We start from the raw sequence: 24,600 nt of genomic DNA, 5'->3' as shown, positions 1-24,600 counted from the left end.
ATTAGCAATTCCATGTTCCACTAGATCTGATTTGTAGTGTTTCCTGGAGGTAATGTAGGATTGATGTTCAGAAATGCATGATAGTCCAAAGTAAAATAACTGGTAGTTGCATGGGCCTGAATACACTCTAGACAGCAGCAGAGGTGGAATTTTAATTTTTAGAGATGGCATCATAGAGCTGATTGAATTAATAGGCATGAAAGTGGAAGAGATACTAAAATTCTTCAAAATATGAGAAATGCATTCTGTAACAATAATAAATACCTTTAACATATGAGATGCTGATTATATGTGCATCATCTGTTTGATTAGAGGCAACAGTTGTTATCTTCTCTATTGTTTTTGAGGCTGTAACTATTGAGAATGATAGGTTGTTTGCAGAAATTTCATTATGAAGTAGCTCACAAAGAGAACAGATAATATTCAAAATATCATTAGTATTTTAATGAAAATACAGAGGGAAAGAATTTTCCTGGATATTTTCTCACTGTTCATATATATTTTCTGTGGCTGTTTTCTTACTACTCATCTCATTTAATTGCTTTCAAATTAACTCCAGACATCCAGAATATTCTTATCTTCAGTTTTTGTTATCTCTAATCCTTTTCCAGTATTCTCCTCCATTTCTAAGCATTTTTTTCCCAATAGTTTTGAGAATAATTTCTCATCTTCATGATATTTACTATCTGTATTCTGACCAAAGCCTTCTCTTGACTTTTTTTTTAAAGCTACTTATACATATAACTTAGCTTTCTCACATTTTTCTCTGTTTTCTGAGTATACTAACTTGCTAGGACTTTTTTATGTTTTTTTAATACGTTTTTTTTTATGTATAACTTCATGAGTCTATCTTGATATGATTTTTCAATTCATTCACATAACATCATGTTTTCCTGATTGAATTGGTCATCGTTTTCTTCAGATTAGTTCTCCAATTGTTGGTCTTGATTTCAAACAAGTTTTTATCTTCAGAAATGCAGAATACCTTGATAAAATTCAACCAAAAATGCTAAATTATGGAGATAAGTTTGACAATGGTTGCACTGATTATTAAGAGGCCTAGTGTACTTCTGAAGCTTAATTTGAGATGACAGGTGTAACGATTTTACAGTAGTTATCAATAAAAAGTGAGAACAACTAAATGTCAAAATTACAGAGGAATTTCCTTAGTAAGTGTTCCAGTTAATCGAAACTAGAAACTTACCTAAAAAAGGGATAAAGAAAGGCTGCGCAACTTTTTCTTGTTCTCTGAAATCAATCTGTGAAGTCAATCTGCACAGAAGTTACTGTCAGATTTTCATGTAAGACAAAAGGTGCATTTTAGAAATAGCATATACCCTTATTCACCATTATTCAATATCTACACAGATCACATCATGAAGGAACATGATATTAAATGTAATATGAAAATCAGAGATATTCAATTCAACTTTTATTTCATGCAGATGATGCCATACTTCAGGACCAAATCAATTGGAGAAGGGATATAACAAATGAATTCAAGACAACATGAATACTGAAGATAAGCACTGAAATATGTAAGATATCATTATATAACAATAATCTGGTAAGTAGAATATAAAAAGAAGAATGCTATATGGTAGTGAAACAGGCCATTGATAACTGTGTTGCTACTTCTGAATTGCAACTGAAAAAACAAAAAAAAGAAAAGTGATGATAGTTCTAGTAGGCAAAAACAATTGAGGAGACTAGCTATGAATAACAGAGGATATGAAAGAAGTGCCTGAAGTAGTGTGAGAGAGTGATGATTGAGAAATTAGATATTGGTATGTTATTTATAATGTATTTTTATATATATTTCCCTCTTTATTTGTATATTAACTTTTTAGTCTACCGGCTGTGCCTTTGTTAATAATTATACTATATACTTATGAGATGAAATATTATATAAATTTCTTTTACTAACAATTATTTTTTATTTTTGACTCCGAGTGTCCCTATATGTTATTATATTTGCACAAAGAGTTCACTCCAATTGGTGCAATGACTTTAACTCACTCTTTCAGAATCCAACTAATCATTGACTCAATACCAAGTACAAAATAAACACATTTAATAAAACTTAAAACAATATATATACACTTCTAGTAAAAATACATAACTACAACTACAGATTATATGGATCCAAGGCCTTATTAGAAAAATATAAACTTACTCTTAAGACAAAACACCTCTTTTTTTTTACAATCACAAAAAAAATGTTCATAGTCTTATTCTCTTCCTGTTAAGGCTCTTTCCAGAAGTTACAAGGTTCTGTACTTCATTTTTTAGGATCCCTTTAAAATTCTTTTTTACTGCCTCACACAAAACAAAATCAAGTTCCTTGCTACTTGAATATATCTTGGCCAGTTTATAAAAACTTAGTTTCAAGATTTCCTTTTTCTTTACTTATTCCTTCTTGAAACATTATTTCCACTATTCCTTTTTCGGAATACAATATGAAATTTCCTTTTGACTGCCGCACACAAAAAATCAAGTTCCTTCTAACTTGAATATTCCTCGGCCAGTTTATAAAAACTTAGTTTCAAGATTTCCTTTTTCTTCTGTACTTATTCCTTCTTGAAACATATTATTTCCACTATTCCTTTTTCGGAATACAATATAAAATTTCCTTTTAACTGCCGCACACAAAAAAATCAAGTTCCTCCCAACTTGAATATTCCTCGGCCAGTGTTCTAAAAAACTTTCCGAACGCTCCCTTGTTTACCACTGTAACTTGGATACGCAACGCTTTTCTTGTCAGCTGTCAATCAAAGATCAAGTTCACTCCGGGAGCATGCGCACTTCACAAAAGTCAGAAACTACGCATTGTAATAATATGGCTGACTCGCTGTATCCACCAGCGCTGAAGAAAGTCTTTCATAAACACAAAATTCAACATTTAAAAATACAACAAACTTTCTTATAAATAATACAAATAATCAATTAAGTAAGTACTTCAATATTTTTACTTCCTTACATATTACTTCTAACATAATATTTTCATAACGAGCACATCACAAGTGCAGACACTGCGTGTATGAAAACAAAAACTAACAAACAATATTAATACGTAAAAATATTCAGAATTTTTAATATGATTATTTTTACAGGTAGTCTATTACCATGATGGTACAGAATTAAGAACTATGGTAGTAAAGAATCTGATGCACAGGCTGTGTAAAAGGAATGGTTGGGAGTTTCTGTATGTGTGGAATGAGTCTGAGGAAAGAATGAATTTATATAATAGACACATTCTGCACAAGAACGTGTTTGGTATCAGGAGTCTGCAGGAATTATTTATTAGTATGAGACCTAACAGAGACTCAGAAAAATTAGATCACATTTGCAGGAATGGTGAGAATCTATGCATAACAATGACAAAGTTATGCAATTGTACTAATGATACAAATATTCTTAATCGTGGAGGTGATTATGATGAAAGGATGATTGTGTGCTTATCTGGTTCAGACTTATGCAGACATCTTAGCACATACTTAATAAGTGAAGCATCATATATGAATAGAGAGCTCAAAGTTGCCCAATTAGATAAGCAGACTACAGAGGTGAGGTAACAAAAACACGGAAGTAACTTTTCATGCCTGTGAACAAATTTATGAGCAAAACATCAAAGAAATTGAGTTTGCTGCTTCTAGTTGGTGAGAGTGATCGTGAAACACTGACCTAGGAGTCCGCACAGTTAGCCGAGTGGCTATGAGCTTCGTAACCATATGCCTGGGAAAGGAGTGTCCTGGATTCGATTCTTGTTGCTGCCGTGAGGAGCTTAAGGATCTTTCTCAGACATAGCCAAGTTAGCCAGTTTTGGGCAGCAGAGTTTTTCTCCCCAGTTTTTCTGGGGGTTTTCCTCCTGCAAGCAGGCAAACCAGCATTGCAAACACACACAGATTACAGTCAGGAATACTTAAGCCCTAGTCGTAGGTCTGATTTGTCAGCTATGCCAGTTCCGGGCCCAGAAAAAATGGGGGGGGGGGGCTGAGATTGTGCCGTACTCCATCGTAAAAGGAGCCTCATGGCCGTTATGTCATCATACGTTAAATAAATAATTAAATAACTCTGACCTAGGAAGTGGCTAAGTATTTGAATACCTTCTGGCATCATATTATTTGTATTAGTGAAACTTGACTCTTAGGAACAAATATACTAACTGGTATTGAGTGTAGAGGGTAAAAGGTATACAGTATTTTTAGGAAATATAGGCAAGGAAGGTGTTGGATTCTGAATATGTAGTAATTTGAGTAATTAATATTTGCTTCAGAATCCAACATGATCTTCCATCACATAAGCTAAACTTGTAATTATTTAATGTAAATCACTTGTTTATAATTTAATATTCATATAACTACCTTTAATTTTATCTAATATTTAATTAATTAATCAAAGATATATGTATTAATAATGAAAAGACTGTATTAAATATTATTAAGCTATCTTATTTATTACTATATTAATATTATAAGAACTTGTATTTGATAATTTAACTGCACATTAATTGAAATGTAAATATTCTCTATTTATTCCTATTTGTAGAAGCTTAACGTTATGCAATAGCTCAATTTTATTATGTTTTGTTTTGTTGTCATGGAGACGTATGTAAGTGAGAGAGCAAGAGTTGGAATAGTACGTGAGGGAGAAAAGCTGCAGTTTAGTTAAAGAGAGCACATGAACAATTTAGGCGGGAAGAATGGATATAAAAAGGAAGAACACTGTATAAAAAAAAAAAAAATAGATTAGAGAGGAAAAAGGAGAGATTGGCATTTGGTTGGAATAGGAGCATTCAGCATTCGGGGAATAAGAGTGCAATATTAGAGAGTCGGCAAGTCACTCAAGCAGCTATTTTAAGTCTACTACTCGAGAAGCAGTTAGCTAATAAGTTGTAGAATAACAATTATAGCTATGAAAAACAGCTGAGAGACTATTAAATAGACTAGCAATACTTGAGCTGAGATTTAATTTCAGCGCCGACCTTTCAAGGACACACAGAATCTTGAAATAAAGCATGGAGTTACTAGAGAATAGTAGAGGCTGTAAAGTTGAAGTTTACCGATAGCTGTGTTTAGAATTATAGTGTCTAAAGAATTAATTGAATGCCGGAAGAATGAACAACTGTACATATAAAACCTCAATTTAAGAATTATTGTCTGTTGCCTTAATTCATGAGTGATCAGTAGTATTTATGCAAGAATGTTTGTTTATGTGTATAGTGACCGATGATTAATTCAGTTATTGCTTAGAAGATTTATTTAATGAGTGCCATATACTGTTTAAGTGTTTACAATTATAAAAAGTGTTTACGTATAAGTAGATGAAGAAAAAAGATTATCGGTAAGATTATTCCAACCTTTAATATTTCTATACAGAGAAGTGTGCGAGTTTCATCCTAGAATTTCCTTATACTAACAGTAACTATTGCGGAGATTAGCTGAAGTGTAGATTTAAAAGTGTTCGTTTGAAGAGGTGTTACTGCAATTTTATTGTATTTGAAGCTTAAAGAACTATGAGATATTGATGTGAATGATCATTAAGGAACTTTATTAAATAGTTAAAAGGAACTGTGAGAAGACTGTACTAGAGATAACAGATTTACCATTGTCTGAGTTTGAATGATTGTACTTATCAGAGAAGCTAAAATGTTTGTGATATCTTAATTACTGATTTGAAGTTAAGTGTAAAATTTGTGATTTTTAAATTAAATGTTTGTTTTTGTTAATCAAAAATTGTATTTTGCCTGAATCTCTTTTACTGCACCATTCATAAAATATTCGAACCAAAGCGGGTGAATTAAGTAAGTCAAATATACTCGGCCTGTATATATATTAATAACATATTAAGGAGAAATAGTTGAGGGTTGATTTTTCTTCAATTCTTGAACTAATTCAGATATAGAGTGGCAGTCAATAAATATAAATTTTCTCTATATTTGTATTAGAAATCAACTAGCAACTATTTTTTTGTTTAAGAACATCGTAGTGACTAACAAGTCGGATCCAAAGTATAGATTGAGAAGAAGTAGGATCCAACAAAGGTATAATGTTAATGATATCAGATGATCTAAGTCAAGTTAAGGTAGAAAGATATGAGTGCAAAATTTCCATCTTATAATCATTACTCACTATATCAGTGATGAGTTAAATCTATAATTGAACTTGGTTATAACAAGCACCAGGGGACCAACCAAATTTCTTTCTTATAACCATTACTCACCATATCAGTGATGAGTTAAATCTACCTACTATTTTTTAAGGGGTGTTTAAGGGTCAAAGTTGTATAATAGTAAGAAGACCTCCACGCAGCCTTTTAAGGAATGCAGAAAAACTGACCAGGGCTAGTGACCTAATGTCCGATCTTCACCTACTCATGGTGCGCCCTGTTAGATATCTATGTGGATAATGAACGAATGAGGATGGGCTGGCAATCTGGGATTTAGCTGACCAAATTGTATTCTTACTGGTTAAAATCACATTATAAAATGATGGTACAATATAACAGAATTTCATGCCAGTTGGGGCATTGTACAGTTAAATAGGGGCCCCCAATGTTTTCATCAGGAAATCAGGACAAAAAGCAAAAAAGTGACCTACTGGAACAAATCCCAGAACACACCCCAATGCAACATCAGCAGAGTTCAAGATTCATGCTATCAACATAAGAAGCATCAATAGAAAAGAAATGGAACTAGGAGAAGTTGTTGGAAGTTTTTTCCAACTTCCAACATCTTTCTCTAAATCCAGAGTAATTTAATAATAAGGTGAGACACCATTTGGCAACTCGTATAGGTAAACATGACTTCTCCAGATCCAGAGGTGGTGATACTAAGGTGGAAGCAATGGAGAAGTCATGTTTACCTATACGAGTTGCAAAATGGTGTCTCACCTTATTATCAAATTACTCTGGATTTAGAGAAAGATGTTGGAAGTTGGAAAAAACTTCCAACAACTTCTCCTAGTTCCATTTCTAGTTTGCACCTACTTCAGGTGCAAACTTTGTTTGCTTACACTTGGATAAAGGATTAAACTAAATTTATTATAACTAGGAGAAGAGTTGGATAAGAACAGATTGACATAACAGGTGTGAATGAAACAAAGAAAAAAAAAAAAGGTGACATCTTTCTAATACAAAATGTTATATTTAGACAATAAGAATCAGCAAAAAGAAAAACTAGCTATAGTATTCCACACTAAATATGAGGATAATCTTCTTGAATGGCAGGCAATATCAAGTAGAGTGATGTGGGCAAATATCAGAATGGGGAACTAGACAATGAGACTTCTTTGTGCTTATGGTCCCACAGAAGGTTCTACTAAGGTAGAAGTGAAGGAATTTGAGGCTTTAGAGAAAGCAACTGACACAATGAAAAAGGAAACGATGGTCCTTGCTGGAGATCTAATTGGTGGAGAAGGAAATGATTACCAGACATATAAAAATGTTTTGGATGGCTGGATTGCACATGGTCAAATTTCATGGAAAGGATTGTGAAGCAGTCTGAGTGTTTATCAAAGTTTTGAGAAAGGTAAATACAGCAGGACATTACTAAGCAAGGCAAGCAATCCTTGAGATAGAGGAGGCCAAAATCAGATTATTCTAAATTAGTTGCTCTCTCTCTCTCTCTCTCTCTTGCATGAAATGCTGATCAATCATACAAAGGCAGGTGCCACCCTTGTGACAAAAGGAATTGTGAAGAGGGGGAATCTGGACATTGGAAGTGGACAGCATTGGATGTAAATGCTATGCAAGTTTCATCCAAGAGTAAGAGATCTGATCTGGATAATGCATGTGGTGGTGAATGTCATTTGTTGGTGTTAAGAAAATAATGTATATTTCAAGCTAAATTAAAAAATAAAAAAAAAATTATATGATGAAATATTTAAGATGTAGGTTGGTCATTTGGTTTCTGAGAAGTTGAGTACTAATCATATGCCTGAGTACTAAAATTGAGAAATTTACAGAAAGTAGAGTTGATCAATTTGGCTTATGAGAGGCTCAATTCTAACTTCTTAATTGAAGCATTAGAATTGGAAGAATTTTTTCAGGTATTAGAAAAGGTAGCACAATGAGAAAGAAAAGTTGGTCCTTGAAAATCTGTCAGAAATAGAAATGTTTTTGGAAAATTTGGAGAAAACTGCAAAGCTAATAATAATGGTAAATGCCTGCTGGATTTCTATTAAGGACATGGATTAGTTAGTTACAACTGGGCTACTTGTATATACAGGCTAATGACTTCACATCAATTGCCCTAGTATCCCATAATGCAAAGCATATACTTTACAGACATGTATAATGCTATGCATTATGGGGAAGGGTCACTTTCAACATTATGCATGTCCATAAGGATACGTGCTTTGCATTATGGGATACTAAGGCAACTGATGTGAAGTCATTAGCCTCTATATACAAGTAGCCAAGTCATGAAGTAAGTTTCATGTGCAAACTTTTTCTGCTTACACTTGGATAATGGATGAAAGTAAGAATAGAACTTCTTGGGATCTTTAATTTATAGTATACCCAAGTGGAAAAACTTTCAATGTCTGTAAGGATAGAAAAAGCAGAACTCTATGGTGGACTAAGGAAGTTAAAGAGTAGTTAAGGAAAAGAACAAAGCATATGGAAAGTTCCTGGCAAATAAGTCAGCTTGTGGTCTTAGAGAATACAAAGAAAAATGTAACAAAGTGAAGCACTGTATAAGTTGCTCTAAAAGCAACTATAAACAGGATTGTAGAAAATCCAGGACCCTAAATCAAAAATAACAATTGTAATAAAAATAGGACATCGTTGTTACTGAAAGAAAGAATGTTTATTCATGTTATCATAAATAGAATTTAGCTTGATGTAGTTTATATTTTTTTTTTTTTTTTCACTAGAGGTCATGCCAGTAGAATAACTTGTGATCAATTCATTGTTTCTCTAGTTTACTACATGTAATGTAACTCGGCTTGTCCTGTATATTTGTATATGCTCCAGTTAATGATCTTAATATGAAGATCGAAAAGTCGGGATATTAAAATAGTTATTTATAACGCGGTTGTAAAGTCCATAATTTCTAAAATGAATATTGATCACCGTGCAATAGTAATAGCATCGTAAAAGAAAAGAAGCACTGTATAAAACTAGCTCATCAAACATTATGGGAAGACTTTGGTAAGAACACTGAAAATAAATATCAGGAAGGTGGTAAATTGAACAATCCCATTAGCTTCTGACACTAGCATGCCATCTGCATTCAGTAAAGTTATTTTTCCACATTCATTCTTTCTTTTGCTTGCAGCATAACAATAAAATTCTTTTGGATTGCCTTTAATCTACATAGCCAATTTCTCCTCATACTCCGATTTAGATTTCTACATAATACTAGTTACTTTTCTCTCCTGCGCTTCATATATTTCATAACTCCTCTCATGATATTCTTTCCACATCATCTTCTTTTGTGGATATCTTGCTTAATAAGGTTGCACATCCATTTCACTCCCAACCTATTTATTCTTTGAACACTAGGGATACATTCAGATACTGCCACATTCAAGCACTTTTTCAAAGATTCCCATTCGTTCTCATATTGCAGTAACTGATACCATAAGACCAAAGCTAGTATTCTCCTAAGTTGATCATAATTTCCAGCTTTATAGTTCAGCATGTAACCTGTTCCAATGGGAACATCAATAGAATTAGATACTTCCCAAGAAAGCACGGCATGGTCATTGTCACCAACTGGTGGTAAAATAGTCATATTCATAATAGAGACCTCTTCTGATGTTATGAACAAATCTAACACTCTTTGACAATGAGTTTTACATTTCACATGTGGCTTGAGAAATTTGTCTCGCAACAATTCAATAAATTACTCTTCATTCTTATCATGATATTTCACTTCTATTCAATCAATGCTTGGATAATTAAATTCACCCATAATGATCACTCATTTAGTACCCATAAGATAAATTTGCGATGCATTTCTTCGTCCCTTGCAACTGAACCACCAGGTCTATAGTAACACCCCACCATTTATTTCATTGTTAGCCTTCACTTCACATCAGATAGCCTCAAATTCACTGTTACATGGGATATTAGTACCATCATTATTTTCTTGTGTTTCTTTCTACTTCTGTCATTCCTAAAAACAGTATACCCATTACACTCAATCCCAGTTACTATATCTGATAGCCACGTTTCACTAATGTTAACAATTTTAGGACACACCGTATCCAATAAAGCAATGAACTCAAACACCTTTGTTTCTGATATTCCAGTAATGTGTTACATTCACAAACATTTCTCCATGTAAAAATCCACTCCTCACACCTCTTCACCATGATCTGGCTTAACTTCCAGGGATGGCCTCTGGTTCTTCTCCTCTTGCATTCTTATTTACAATTTTAATATTAGTAATAGGTATCCATGTAACATGAAGCTATCTTGTGTGAGGTGGAGTTTAATAAGACCAAATAGATGGTGGGGGTGTTTTTACAGACCTAACAAGTCAGTTGCTGGTGACAATGAAATGAATCAGCAGATCAATCTCACGGTGCTAAACAAGTAATCATCATAGGTTACTTAATCCAAATAGTAATTGGGTAATGGTGAAATCTCATGAAAAGAATGAAGCCAAAATTCTGTTCCAAGACAATTTCCTTCATCAGAATGTGACAGAAGGAACTCCAGGTAAAGATGATAAATGTAATGATTATGCTACACTGATCTAAGAAGTGACTAAGTATCTGAATGTTCCATTCAGAAAAGGCTGCATGCTGTACTACAAAGCAGGAAATTGTGAACTGAAAAGAAAGAGGTTTCATCTTTCTTCTCAAAGAAAGAGGTGCACTTGGTTGAGATATATATATATATATATAAGCTAGGAAAGATTAGAAGATTTAAAAAATATTCTCTTTCATTAAGGGGACAGATGTAGAACAGTGGATGTATTTAAGTTAGGACAATACAGTAATGTTTCACACAATATATAAACATTTATCTAAATTGCTTGGTACTTTCACTAGATCTTCAACTTATATAAAAAGCACTTTGAATTTTAAAAATAAAATTTGAGATCTTCATCTAAATCCTTCTGATGTTATGATCAAGCGTAGATATTATGTTGTTGTTTACTAATATTCCTTTATCAGAAACCACTGCTCCAACAAGAATTTCCATTGGATATTGTTAAACTATTTGATTTTGTTATACATTCTGGTTATTTCATCTTTCAAAAATTATATAAACAGATTTGAAGGAACAGCTATAGGCAGTCCTATTTATCTAACCATTATCAACTTCTTCACGGAACATTTTGAACGATATCTCTTCAATAACGTTTTGTTAATAATTGGTGGATTTTTATATAGATAAGGATATTCATAGATATTATATCTTAATATTTAATCCTACCATAGAGAATGATCTCTGTTTCTAACAATTATTTTTTTTTTATTTTCCGAGTGTACCTGTATATTATTATATGCACAAGGGTTCACTCCAATTGGTGCAATGATCTTAACTCTTTCAGAATCCAAATACTCACTGACTCAAGACCAGAATACAAAATAAACATATTTAATATAACAAAAACAATATATATACACTTCAAACAAATATTACATAACTAATTACAAATTAATTGGATCCAAAGCCTTTTAAAAATAAACTTACACTTAAGACTAGACTAAACACTTTGTTTGCACAATCACAAAGTGTTCATAGCCAGTTTCTTTCTCTGTCAAGGCCCTTTTCCAAAGACATATGACTCTATTCTTCATTTTTACAGGATCCTTTCTCATCACTTATGTAACACACATTAGTTCTTCCTGACTTAATTCTTTCTCCTTTCTTCAGTAGAAATAATAGTCAGATCTGGCATCCTTAATACAGATGAAACTTCCTAATCAGAGTTTTCTCGAACATTCCTTTAGAACGTAAATAGCAAATTCTTCTTTTATTCACTAAATGCTTATTGACAGTCTTGACTCTTCCAATAAAAAAAAACTTACAGTTCTACAATTCCCTTTTCGGAATCTACTATAAATCTTTCAATTAGTGTTTCCTCCAATATTCCTTTTAAAACGATTTATAGCAATATTTCCCTTTTATTTATCAATACTTATTCCACATCAAAACTTAATAGTTCCACGATTCCTTTTTCAGAATATACTATTAATTTTCCTCCGACTGTCACATAAAAAAAACTTAAGTTCCTCCCGAACCTAAATATCTGCCGGCCTATGTTCTCAATTCCTTCCGAACGCTCTCTTGTTTACAGGCGTTACTCAGATACCGAACGATTTCCTTGTCAGCTGTCAATCACACATCAAACTTCTCGGCGAGCATGCGCACTCCGTGGCAAGCGAGAAACTAAGTACTGTATAATGGCTGACACGCTGTGTCCGTTAGCGACAAGAGAATGTCCTCATAAAACACAACTTTTGATAATTTTAAATTACAATAAATTTCTTGTAAGTAATACAAATATCAAAATCTAGTAAGTACATCAATTTTTTAACTTCTTTACATATCACTTTTAACAAAACAATTTCCATAACGGGCACATCGCAAGTGCCGACAATGCGCGTTATGAAAACAAAACTAATAAACATACTAACATAAACAATACCTAAATATATTCAGAATTTTAATTATGATTATTTTTACAGTTTCTCCTAGACCTAATCATTAGTGCAGATAAGTAGATAACGTTTTTGCAATCTGCAATGGAGCAATGCTCTGGGGTACAGCAATTCCTTTCCAAAATAAATGCTGTCATCCTAGAACCAGTTCATCTAAACAGACTTTTTAAATCTTCTCATTCTTTGTCAACTAGATGGCAGCTTACAATTTCAGCTTTTAGGAAGACTCATACATGCTGCTATATTATTACTGATTTTCACCACCATTCTAGTCAAAAGGCTAGCAACTATTAAGACATTATTACATTGTGTTCATTTATGTTCTTCTGATGAACTTTTATGTTTTGTTAATGTTTCCTTCATCACAAAAGCATTTAGCAGTTATGGAATCAGAAAAAATAACTCTCGTTCCTATTCCTTATATGCAAGGCATTTCTGAATGTATAGCAAATATTTTAAAAAACCACTGAACATTTTTGCTGCCTTTCATCTCATCAGGAAAATCTCCACCTTTCTTGCATCTCCTAAGGATATGCTTCTGCCTCTTGGTTTTCCAAGAGTCTAACAGATTCCTTGCTTTTGTAGGTTAGGACAAACTGGAAAATCTGCTTTTATTCACCATGAAGAACATGAAGTCTTATATTAAATATAATGAAAAGTCTGCACTTGCTGAGCATGATGTCTCCGCTAAACATACAGTTCACGGAACAAGATAAGAATCCTTCATAAAAGTTTGCTAATAAAACATTTTTACAAAAAAGATGTGAAACATTACCCCACCTGCTAACTTAAATAGACTTGATGGCCTTTGTGTATCTAATTCATGGGAAATAGGAAAAATTAGCAGATTTAAAAAGTACTAATTTCATATACTGCTTGGAAAAAAATTAACAGACACCCCCGTGGGCAAGGTGCATTGCGACATGTAACAAGTCAGGTGTGTATAGCAGGTATAAAATGGAGGAATATGATGTTCTGAAGTCAGTGCCACTGTGTCCAGGTGAAATGGCTGCAAGAAGGGAACTGACAGAGTTTGAAAGAGGCATTAGGATGCCATCTTGAGGCCTATCTGTTATCAAATTGGATCATCCCAGGTCAACAATCAGTGATAGCATAGTGAGATGGAAGTACAGGGAGTAAACTACAAGTGCTACCTGCAGTGAATGACCCACCACACTCACTAAATGTGACTGTAGAGTGCTAGGAAGGATAATATGTAAAACTGTCATTTGTTGGTTGACACACTGAACGCTGGGTTCCAGGCATTGACTGGAACATGAACCTGCACAAAAACATTCAGAACCAAGGATTACAACACGGGTTTCTATTGTAGTACCGAAATATGCAAGCCCAGCGTTACCCAAACCAACATGCAGTGTCATCTGCAGTGTTGAAAAAAGTGGGTAAAGTGGAAAGATGTGTTTGGAGCGATAAATCACGCTACATCCTCTACAAAGCAGATGGACTGGTGTGCGTGTGGCTGATACCCAGCAAATGTCTCTTATCAGAGCGCATAAACCCAACTATGAAATTCGGAATTGGCAGTGTGATGGTATGGTCCTGTTTTTTCCTGGTTTGGCCTTCGACCTCTGTTTGCAGTGCCATGAAAACTGAACTCCGAGAGGTATCTGAACATTCCAGAAAATGCTTTATGGTGTTTCTATGGAGCTGAATGCACTGTATCATAAGATTGCTTATGTAAATGTGTGGTTTATGGACATCACCACACTTGACTGTGAGTGTCAAGTGTGGTGATGTTCATCACCACTGAAAGGTTTCTTATGTAAATGTGTGGTTTATGGACATGAAAATTACCACACTTGACTGTGAGTGTCAAGTGTGATGATGTTCATCACCAGTGAGTCCTAATCTCAACCCTATTGAACATCTGTGGAATGAACTGGAGTGTCAGGGGGGAGATTAAGGGACATCTGCCCAACAACAGGCCAGGTCTCATTACATGCTTACAGGAAGAATGGTCAAAAATTCCCACTGATTGCTATCGTATACTTGTGGAAAGTGCTCTTTAGGATTGCTGCAGTCATCGCAGTGAAAGGGAGTAGTACATCTTATTAAGGCGGATGCCATAGTTGTTTGTTCCTCACTCTATGGTCTCTGTTGATTTCTTTCCAAACAGTGTGTGTGTGTGTATTTTTTTTTTTTTTTCAGTTAGGAAAATATTAACTGTTTTTAGTTGTTTTACATTGTCTATTAAGGTGGTGCTTTTTTTTTTAGAATTTCCTGTTATTGTTCAATTGCCATTTTTAACCTGAGTTTCTCTCTATTTGTATAGTTTGTTATTATTATGCCAATTAACAAGATTCTAATATTAAATAAAGTTTTGATTTATAAGCCTCTTATTATTATTCACTGATGAAGTTATGAGAGAACAAAGTATGTTATATACTGAAAAGCACGTATTTTGCACCCAGTAACTGTTAACAATGACATTAAGGAAAAACATGGTTTTACACTTAAGAATATGGATGTATTCTGAAATGACAAACTGATAATAAAGATAAACCTATTAAAATTTTATGTCAATATTGAACATACCTGTTGAGTATAACCTCTGAAAACTGGAAATACCATCTTTATCCCATAAGCTATTCCACTTGGGACAACATAACTTGGTCTAATAACAATAAAAACAGCATAATTATATGCATAATAATAAATTACTTACATTTTTAGCAAGTCAGATGAATGAACTTAAGTTTTTTCCAGAAAATTTCATGAAGTTCCTAATGTGTGATTATCAACTGGAAAGAACAAAACTTTTATGGTAATAGAGCTGTTTCAGTAATCCAACTAAGGCTATAATTAAATTTTAGCTAAACCAAATAACTTATTTTTTTAACTGTATTAACAACACCAAACAATTTTATCCAAGAGGTGTTTTATTAACTGCTTATATTTCGCTGAATTTCAACTCAGCATCAGAGCACAACACACACTTGTACACACACGACAGTGAGTGAAACCATACAATTGCAATGGACAAAAGATCTCAAGTCCTATTTTGGCGCCCTCTAATGGGAAAAAAAAAAAAAAAACAGCTATGCTGGAGTTTCTCTTAGGATAACAGCCTCCCAAATTTTTGGCAAATTAATGCAACCATATTTGTTAAGGTTGGGAGAATTCTTCAAAGCCATTGCCGATTCAAAAAAATAATCTTTCAGATCTGTAACGACTCCTAAATAGCACATTCGTTTTCTTCCATCTAATCCCGTGTGCAGGTGTGTCCAAAGCGTGTTCTGCCAGTCCTGACTTGCCATAGTAATAGTAGTGAATGTATTTTTCATGTTCTTCCAGGTGGATGTCAACTGATCTTCCTGCTTGCCCAAAATAGGTCAAGTCACAGGAAACTTCATACACTCCTGGGTGTGCTAAAGGGTGATGTTTATCCTTAGGCAAGCAGATCAGAGTTGCTAGTTTGACATGAGGTTTGAAAGTGGTGCGAAGGCCATGTTTCATTAATACTTTGGCTATCTTTTCTGATGTATCTCTGCCATAGGGAATAGAAATGGTCATGTTGTGTTCTTGTGTATTAGGGGAAGGCAAAGTAATGGGACTATGTAGTATTTTATCTTTTTTTGTAGGGGTTATAGTCAATGGCCAAAAACGTATAGTGCCGATATTTGAGTTCTGTGGTCAGAGCTGTATTGTTAGAACAAATGGCTCTGGCTCTATGTGTAAGTGTTTTTAAAATGCCATACTGTTGGACTGGATGATGATGTGATTGTTTATGCAGGTATCTTCCTGTGTGTGTGTGCGCGCGTGCGCGCAGGCTTTCTATAAATGGAAAAAGATAGTGATCCATCTGAAAGGCGGGAGACTAATATGTCAAGAAATGGTAAACAGTTATTCGATTCTTTTTCTACTGTGAAGTGGATTTTGGGGCGTTAGCTGTTTAGGTAGGTAACAAACGCATCCAAAGTGTCTTGTCCATGGGGCCAGATGGCAAACACATCATCTACACAGCGTAACCACACTAGTGGCTTGTATGTGGCATTTCTATTACTTTTTAAAAACACTTACATACAGAGCCAGAGATCTTTAGATCTTTTGTCCATTGCAATTGTATCGTTTCACTCACCCTCTGTCGCGTGTGCAAGTGTGTTGTGCTCTGATGATGCCGAGTTGAAATTCAGCAAAATATAAGCAGTTAATAAAACATCTCTTTGATAAAATTGTTTGGTGTTGTTAATATCATTAAAAAATAAGTCATGAATAACCGTCAACATCTAAGCTTATCTGTTAGATTAAACCAAATAACATTGTTTCAAATCACTAGCCATAAGAATCACCAAATACAGGTGGCTAATAAATTACTCCTCAGTACACTCGAACCAATCTAACTCCTCTTAATATATCATGAAAGCACAAAGCAAGCAGAGTTAGTTTACTCTGTCCTAAATGTGATGAAGTTTTAAAAAAAAACAGTTTTTGTTCCATTATGATCCTTAATTTTCAGTTCTTAAAAAATTTTTAAATCTTAACCTTTAAATTCAATCTACGTATCCAATTTCTTAGTTATTGGTTTCATTCATGCACTCACTTATTGGATCTTTATCTTCAACATTATTTCCAAATAATATATCTTGATTGAATCAAGCCTTGTAAAGTATTACATCATCCTTGTCTTCAGAAAATACATATACATGTCAAATTAATAATTCTTTTTATCATAGTAAATCACATCTGGTTAAAATTTAATTGTAGTTGGATTACAGGGAACACTCTACTACAATAACTGCTTTTTTGGTTCATAATCAAATGGATGTAATTTTAAAAATAAATTATCATCTTATAAGTAGTTTTTTTTCTCCTCTCTCTCTTAATTCTATGAACTACTTCATCTTCATGTTTTAAGACATTTCAGGACTTGTATTAAATCATAAAACCATACCAAGAACCAAACTATAAAATATTTGAGAAACATAAGGAAGACAGTTTAATTTATGCATATGCAATCACATTTCAGGATACTTCCTAATTTTTGAGAATGAATGGCAATATTGGAGAGACAATAGAAAAGGAAGTGTTCTGGAAAGCTATTAAGATTTTATCTGGCTGTATACATATTTTTACCATTACCAATCAGAGAAATATGCACTTTCTCAAGGGATAGTGAAATTCAGATCTATTAATAAGTACCTGCAGTTGCTGGAAAAGGCACTCATCAATCAGATGACATTGAAAATAACTGATGTTAGTGTAAAACAATGCATAACAATAATGTAAAAAATTAAATTATAGAACAACACTCACTTACATTGGGAATAAATTATTTATTATCACCAGAATTTTCAGTTGTATTCTGTGACCATTCTCAATGCACAAAGGAAAAAGATAAATTAGAACAACACTTGAAATTAAAATACATGTTACAATGCATGATATTAATTTCAGGAGGAGAGCACTTCTGAAATTAAACTATTAGAATTCATGGAAATGTGAACTAATTAACAAAAAAAAAATAAAAATAAATATAAAAAAAAATATATATATATATATATATATATATATATTTGTTTGGAAAAGATATGTTGATGATATTTTCATTGTTTGGAATCACGGGCACACATCTCTCATAGCTTTTCTTAATCATCTTAACATCCAACATCCTAATATAAAATTTACTGCTGATCTAGAAAATAACTTCTTGCCTTTCCTGGATGTCATACTTACACATTGCTCTGAAAGATTAAAAATCTCTATATACAGAAAACCTACTCATACCGATATCTGCATAATCTTTCTCATCATTTTCCACCACAAAAACTTGGAACTATATCTACCTTAGGACACAGAGCACGCTCTCTCTTGAATGAACAAGATGAACTACAAAAAGAAATAAATCAACTCTCTCTTATCTTTAAACAAAATGGTTACTCTGAAAAAACGATTAAGAAATTTCTTCTGGATCCTCCTAGACAGTGCACCACAGAAACTATTAATTTTGAAGGCAGCATCTCCATCCCATACATTAGCACAGTCTCTAACAAATTAGCAAAAGTCCTTAAAAAATATAACATCAAGACGTTCTTCACCACCCTTCCAAAAATCCGTTCTCTAATCAGCCATCCAAAGCCTCCTCATCACAACCTAAAATATCCAGGTGTATATAAATTATGATGCGATTGCAATATCCCTTATTTTGGACAAACTAACAAATCTGTTGAGCAACGTATAGAAGAGCATAAAAGAGACATCTCTTACAAAAGATCACATGCAACTGCGTTATCCAGTCATGTTATGTTCTTTTTTCAAATAATCCTAATGATGATCAACAAGGCCACTCCATTTGCTGGGATAGATCAGAAAATATTTTTCGCTCTGATGATGAGTTTGAGAGAAAAATTATAGAATCAAGGGAAATCCTTCTGAATCCTGTCCACTAAAACAACAATTTGAGTTATAACATCCCAGATAGCCATGCTGCAGTTATTCAATATTGCCGTTCACGTGAGTCTGCACGCATACTTGCAATAAACAATGGCACGCCTGTTAGAACAACTTGAAAAATACAACGTTTTATATGTATCAATTATGTGTGGCGATTTTTTACCTGTATTTTCAAGTTTTTAGATACTTCAATGTTTATTAGTATCCTCTTCCTTTAAGAATACATGGTGAAGGCTATTATAAGCCAAAACTAGTTGTATTAATCTTATTAAATCTTTATAAGTAATCTCGGTTTTTAAGTCATTAAATCTATTTTTAAAAATGTATCACAACAACCGAGTTGAAGCATATAATCACATATATATATATAATCACACATATATATATATATATAATCACACATATATATATATATATATATATATATATAAAATAATAAAAATAATAATAAATCGCTTGGTACTAAAATGAAAGGTACTGCTAAGGTTAGGCTGATGGATATGGGATTCACAGCTTTCTTTATAGAATCATTCTAATAAGAAATAACTTGTGTAAAACTTCAGTTTATTTCCAAAAGATTCTGTTTCTATTAGATACAGTGTGGCTGGCCAGACCTGACAAGATTCAGAGAGCAGAATATAATCTTGCTGTTCCTCTAAACAAACCTGAGTAGACTAACCAGTCTGCCCATAATAAGAAAGCCCATGTGAGCATGGAATTCTATAAACTATTTATAATTCCATGCTCATGTGAGCTTTCTTATTGACCTGTGCAGACTGGTCGGTCTGCTCAGATTTATTTAGCAGAACAAGCAGAACATTATATTCTGCTCCATACACCAGGTTTGGATAGAGATACTATATTTATACTGCTGGAAAGGTTATATGCTCTATCTCTTAAGGTTTGTATAAAATTTCCAGCAATATTGATAAAAGAAAAAAAAATGAGAGCTAGATTACCTGAGTTCCATCCTACCAAAACAATGGCTCTAACATTAGTCAACAAAATCCTAAAATCCTACATCAATCCCCTAGACCAAATGAATAAAAAAAAAAAGAAATTAAGTTTTCAAAGGAGTAGCAATTCTTCCCCTGTATTCAGTCAGTCACAGAAAAGATTTCAAAGTTGCTATAGCAACAGGATATCAAAGCAGCCTTTTCTATGCATTAACAAGATTTATTTCTAATCTCCTTAGCCCTCCAAAACCTCACCATCCACCCACTTAATAAACCTGGTGTTTACATGATCACTTGTGCCTGTGGGATGTGTTACATAAGACAGACAGACAGACAGACAGGCCAGTAAAGATATGCATGTCAGAACATTTCAAGCACATGAAGAAATAAAGAAAACACAAAAGACTACTGGCAGAACATGGAGCAAAAACCAACATGAAGTATTGTAGCAGCGAACCGAAATGATCCATATAAATTACAGTTTCTACTCAACAGCATTTAAAGAGTTAGTGAAAATTATCCACATAAGCACAACAAGAAACAAGGCATAGAAAAGGCTGCTTTGATATCCTGTTGCTATGGCAACTTTGAAATCTTTTCTGTGACTGACTGAATATACCATACTAATGTACTATAGGTACATTAGTATGGTATATGGGTACCATATACCACATTATATATCATTTTTCATTTCTGTAATAAGATTTATTACACTATGGTATATGGTACCCATATACCATACTAATGTACCTATAGTACATTAGTATGGTATATGGGTAGTGAGTTGGGAAAGGAGGAACTTGCTTACATTTGATTTAAAAAACTGTACTGTATGCACACAGATGTGAGACCCTTCGATACTTCTGCATGTCAGAAGGAGTATCTATTCTGATAATAGGGTAATCAATCCATCTTGTGGGATGAGTTGTTTATTATTATGTTGGGAAATTAACTTTTCTTTTATGAGCATTGTAGTTTTTAAAGTGGTAACTATTTTGCTAGTATAACAGTCAGGAAAATTTTAAGTATAAAGCACGTGATTTTGTGTGTTGGTGCAATTCTTTCTCCCCTTCAGCATGAATTGACTCTTCTTGGCAGGTTGCCAGACTAGGGTCTCGGATCTATTGTCGGACAGTATATTGTATTCCTTGGGAAAAACAATATGGGGAAGACTGTTCCACAATATAGCAGTTGCAAGGATGAAGGAGGAAAAGAAACCTGTTCAGAGATGAAGGGATGTTGAGCAGCAGCTGCATGTGTTCCAACGGTTAGTACTAAGTTAGGGAATTATTGATGCTATTTCAGATGAACATTTCCCATGAAAATATTTGTAGAATACATGTAGTGCAGAAACCAAATGTCTGTGTTAAAGTGTATGTGTGTGTGTGGGGGTGAGTTGGTAAGAGATGGATCAATAATAAGTCTGTTCTCCTCTGTATTAAGTCAAGCATTTTGAGGGAACTTTTAGGGGCCCAATATGTGAGAGCAGTATTCAATAGCGGAAGATTTGCAATTTGTATAAAGTTAATAGCTGTTCAGGGGTGAAGTAACATCTTGAGGGAAAGAGAAAGCTAGTTTTTTAGAAGCTGAAGATGCATACTGGTGGACATTTATTAGGTGGGTACCTTCAGAGTACTATAGGAGTTGGGAATTGATGATTTTTTCCATTACTTTAGACAGGACTGAGGTGAGCGAGATAGGGTGCTAGCTGGATGGCAGTGATGTGAATAGAGGCCAATTTCCAAGCTGTGGGATAGATACCAGTGGAGTAAGAGAGTATATATGGCAGCATAATAGGAGTCAGTTTGGTGCGCAAGTTTTCAGAACTACTGGAAGAATGTCATCAGGGCTAGAAGACTTTTTTTGTGCCTCTTTGGGACAGTATTTTTCTGATCTCTTCCTGACAAAAGGATAAAGGGGGATTTGTATGTTGGACATCTGGAATGGTTGGTGGGAAATTACCATTGTCAGTTATGCATGCATTGGAAGCAAAGTGTGAAGCTAAGAGATTGGCTTTTTCTGTGGGTGATGATGCAATGGCACCATCTGGGTATGACAAGGGTAGGAATAGTGATGATCAGAAGTTACAGCCAATTGCTTTGATGAGAGACCAAAAGGATTGGATGCTGCTTGGACAGGCTGCTAATTTCCCGCTTTTTTGCTCTTTTGAACTCTGTTTTGGAAGCATTGATTTTTTTTTCATCATCATCATCATCATTTTTTTCATGTAGTACTATCATATCCTGTACACCCCTTGAGGGTACATGGCAGGAATTTGATGATGATGATGATGATGATGATTTTTTTTTTTTTTTTGCATCTCTTTCAGGCTTGAATATAAGTTCTAAAGGAGGATGGACTTCATGATTTGAGCCAGTTATATTTGATTTTTCATTTGTACTGCCTTGCCACATCTTCTGGAGAACCAGAGTTTAGTTAAGGAATGGAAGTTCAGAGTAGTGTGGGGATGTTTCCATGCTGGTGAAGATTAATTTGATAATAAGTTCAGTGCATATGTTTGGGTTGGGCTGGAAGCAATAGTCCAACCATGGAAATGAGTCAGCCATGGGGAGAAGTCGCAGAGGCTGTCCCACTTTAGCATTGAAAAAAGTAGTTTGTTATAATGTGACACTACTTTTGTATGTGTGTGGCTGAGCAAGTGTTGTTCCACTGGGGAGGAAATGAGCACTAGATTGCAGTCAGGATTACCTATGGAACCCACTGCATTCGCTGTGTATTTGAAAGGGTTGTTGGTGAGGAAGAGATCTAGGGTGTTTGGGGAGTGGTTCGAGGTATCTGGTATTCTGTTCGCATCTGAACAAGTTGTGTAATGTTATTAGTAAGCATTTCTGCCTGCAAGGTCTGTACAACTGGAGGAAGAGAGCAAGTTGGTGTTGTGGACATTAAAATCTCATAGGAGGATGATTTCGCTGCTGGGAAAGTGGGACTAGAGTAAATCAATTTTTAAGGAGAGGAAATGAAAGAGCTCAGAGTGGGTGGTTGCATTAGGGGAGTGATAGAGACAGTACATGAATTTCGTTAAGTGGGGAAAGGATATTTTCAACCAAAAAAGGTCAAAGTTGGACAATTCCAGAGCAGATGTATGTGCAGATGCCAGACTTGGTTCAAAAGGAGTTAAAAAGTGTGTAGTTTGGAAGGTTGAGATGAATAGTGGTGGGAGGAGGTGAGATTTGAGTTTCTACCAGAAAGAGTAGGTGGGGTTTGGTAGATTGAAGGTGGTAGTGGACATGCAAGGTTCTGTGAAGCATATATTTGACCACAAGGATCTTGCACGTTTCCTAGTTATTTCGTGTACGAACTACAGAAAATGTAACAACATACATATAAATGATTAAATGCATACAATTAAAGACATTAAGAGAATTGGTATTAAAAGCATACATTAAAAGACAAAAATGCCACTTGCATGAAATATTAAGTAAAAACATAAAATGTCAAATTTCACTCATCCAATAACTAATATACTTTAAAGCCATTTCATTATACTGCATTAAATCTTTTTGGCTACATATATTATTAATGTCTATTAAGCAGCATTGCAGAAGATTACCTATGGTTTGTGTTTCAGGAACGAAGTCTATTCAATGTCTTACATCTTTGCCAGTCAAGATGTAAGCCGGAAGGAAGAGATTCGTTTAAGTTCAGAGCCTCTGAAGATTGTTCTTGCCACATTGTTAACCTTGTAGCTTTTATGGGATAAGCCAATGGTTCCACTGAGTGAATAAAACTTTTCCTTGATCTTAGCCTGCAAGAACTGCATGTCCATACAAAGGATGCAGTTCATCATTTAGTTGTTGTTTCCGCTCATATCTACTCTGTGTAGTCCTTCTGATGTGAAGAGGTGCAATACCAGACAGTGAGTATAGATGGCCAATTTTTGTAGGCTTAAGGCAGCCGGGGTAATGTGCCGACATGTTTCATTAAGAACCTTATCAATAATTTTGAGATGTGATGATCTTTCCTAAACAGGGCTAGCATACTCGGCTGCCGAAAAGCAGAGTGCCAGTGCAGAGGTGTGCAGTACTTGTGGATTTGCACCACACCGAGATGTTAATCGGTGCAGAATATTATTACGTGTTTGAGTTTCAGCTACTGTCTTTTTTATGTGACGCTTATAATTTAGGGTCCTATCTAATGTAACACCTAGGTAAGTTGGATTTGGATAATTGACCAGTTTCACACCATTCCATTCTATATTCAACTCTCTCCTCGCCTCCCTATTATTGAGATGGAAAAGACACATTTGGGTTTTACTGGGATTTGGTTTCAGTTGGTTTTCCTTATAGTAAACTAAGGGTTTCTAGCTCTTGTGTGAGCTGATTCTCAATGTCATCAAAGGATTTTGCTTGATAAACTATTGCTGGTCATCTACATATAAGAAGGTTCTTGACCATGGGTTTATAGGTTGGTCATTAGTATATATATTGAAGAGGAGGGGAGATAGCACACTTCCCTGAGGTAGACCATTTTTCTAGATACAACATCTGCTCTTTTTTCCTTGAAAATCAACAAGGAATCTCCTGCAAACAGCAGCAACCTAAATATCTCCACTAACCGATAGCTGTTTGTCATGTTGTAAATTTTGA

General features: G+C 34.3%; 1 protein-coding gene across 2 annotated transcripts in view; it reads right to left on the bottom strand.

Moving 5' to 3' along the window:
• LOC150092420 (ubiquitin carboxyl-terminal hydrolase 20-like) overlaps nucleotides 1-24,600 on the bottom strand; it is a 416,458-nt gene that overhangs the window by 293,895 nt on the left and 97,963 nt on the right. For both annotated transcript variants that reach the window (XM_090415144.1, XM_090415145.1), the window contains exon 7: nucleotides 15,183-15,261. In XM_090415144.1, coding sequence (XP_090271270.1) covers nucleotides 15,183-15,261 — 79 coding nt within the window. The remainder of the gene's footprint in view (nucleotides 1-15,182; nucleotides 15,262-24,600) is intronic.

Source organism: Typopeltis vanoorti, chromosome 26, assembly GCF_054136105.1.
Source record: "Typopeltis vanoorti isolate ZY-2024b chromosome 26, IOZ_Tvanoo_1.0, whole genome shotgun sequence".
In the NCBI taxonomy this organism is placed as follows: Eukaryota; Metazoa; Arthropoda; class Arachnida; order Uropygi; family Thelyphonidae; genus Typopeltis; species Typopeltis vanoorti.
The sequence above is the reverse complement of the archived record's forward strand: the minus strand, read 5'-3'. Positions and strand labels throughout refer to the sequence as shown.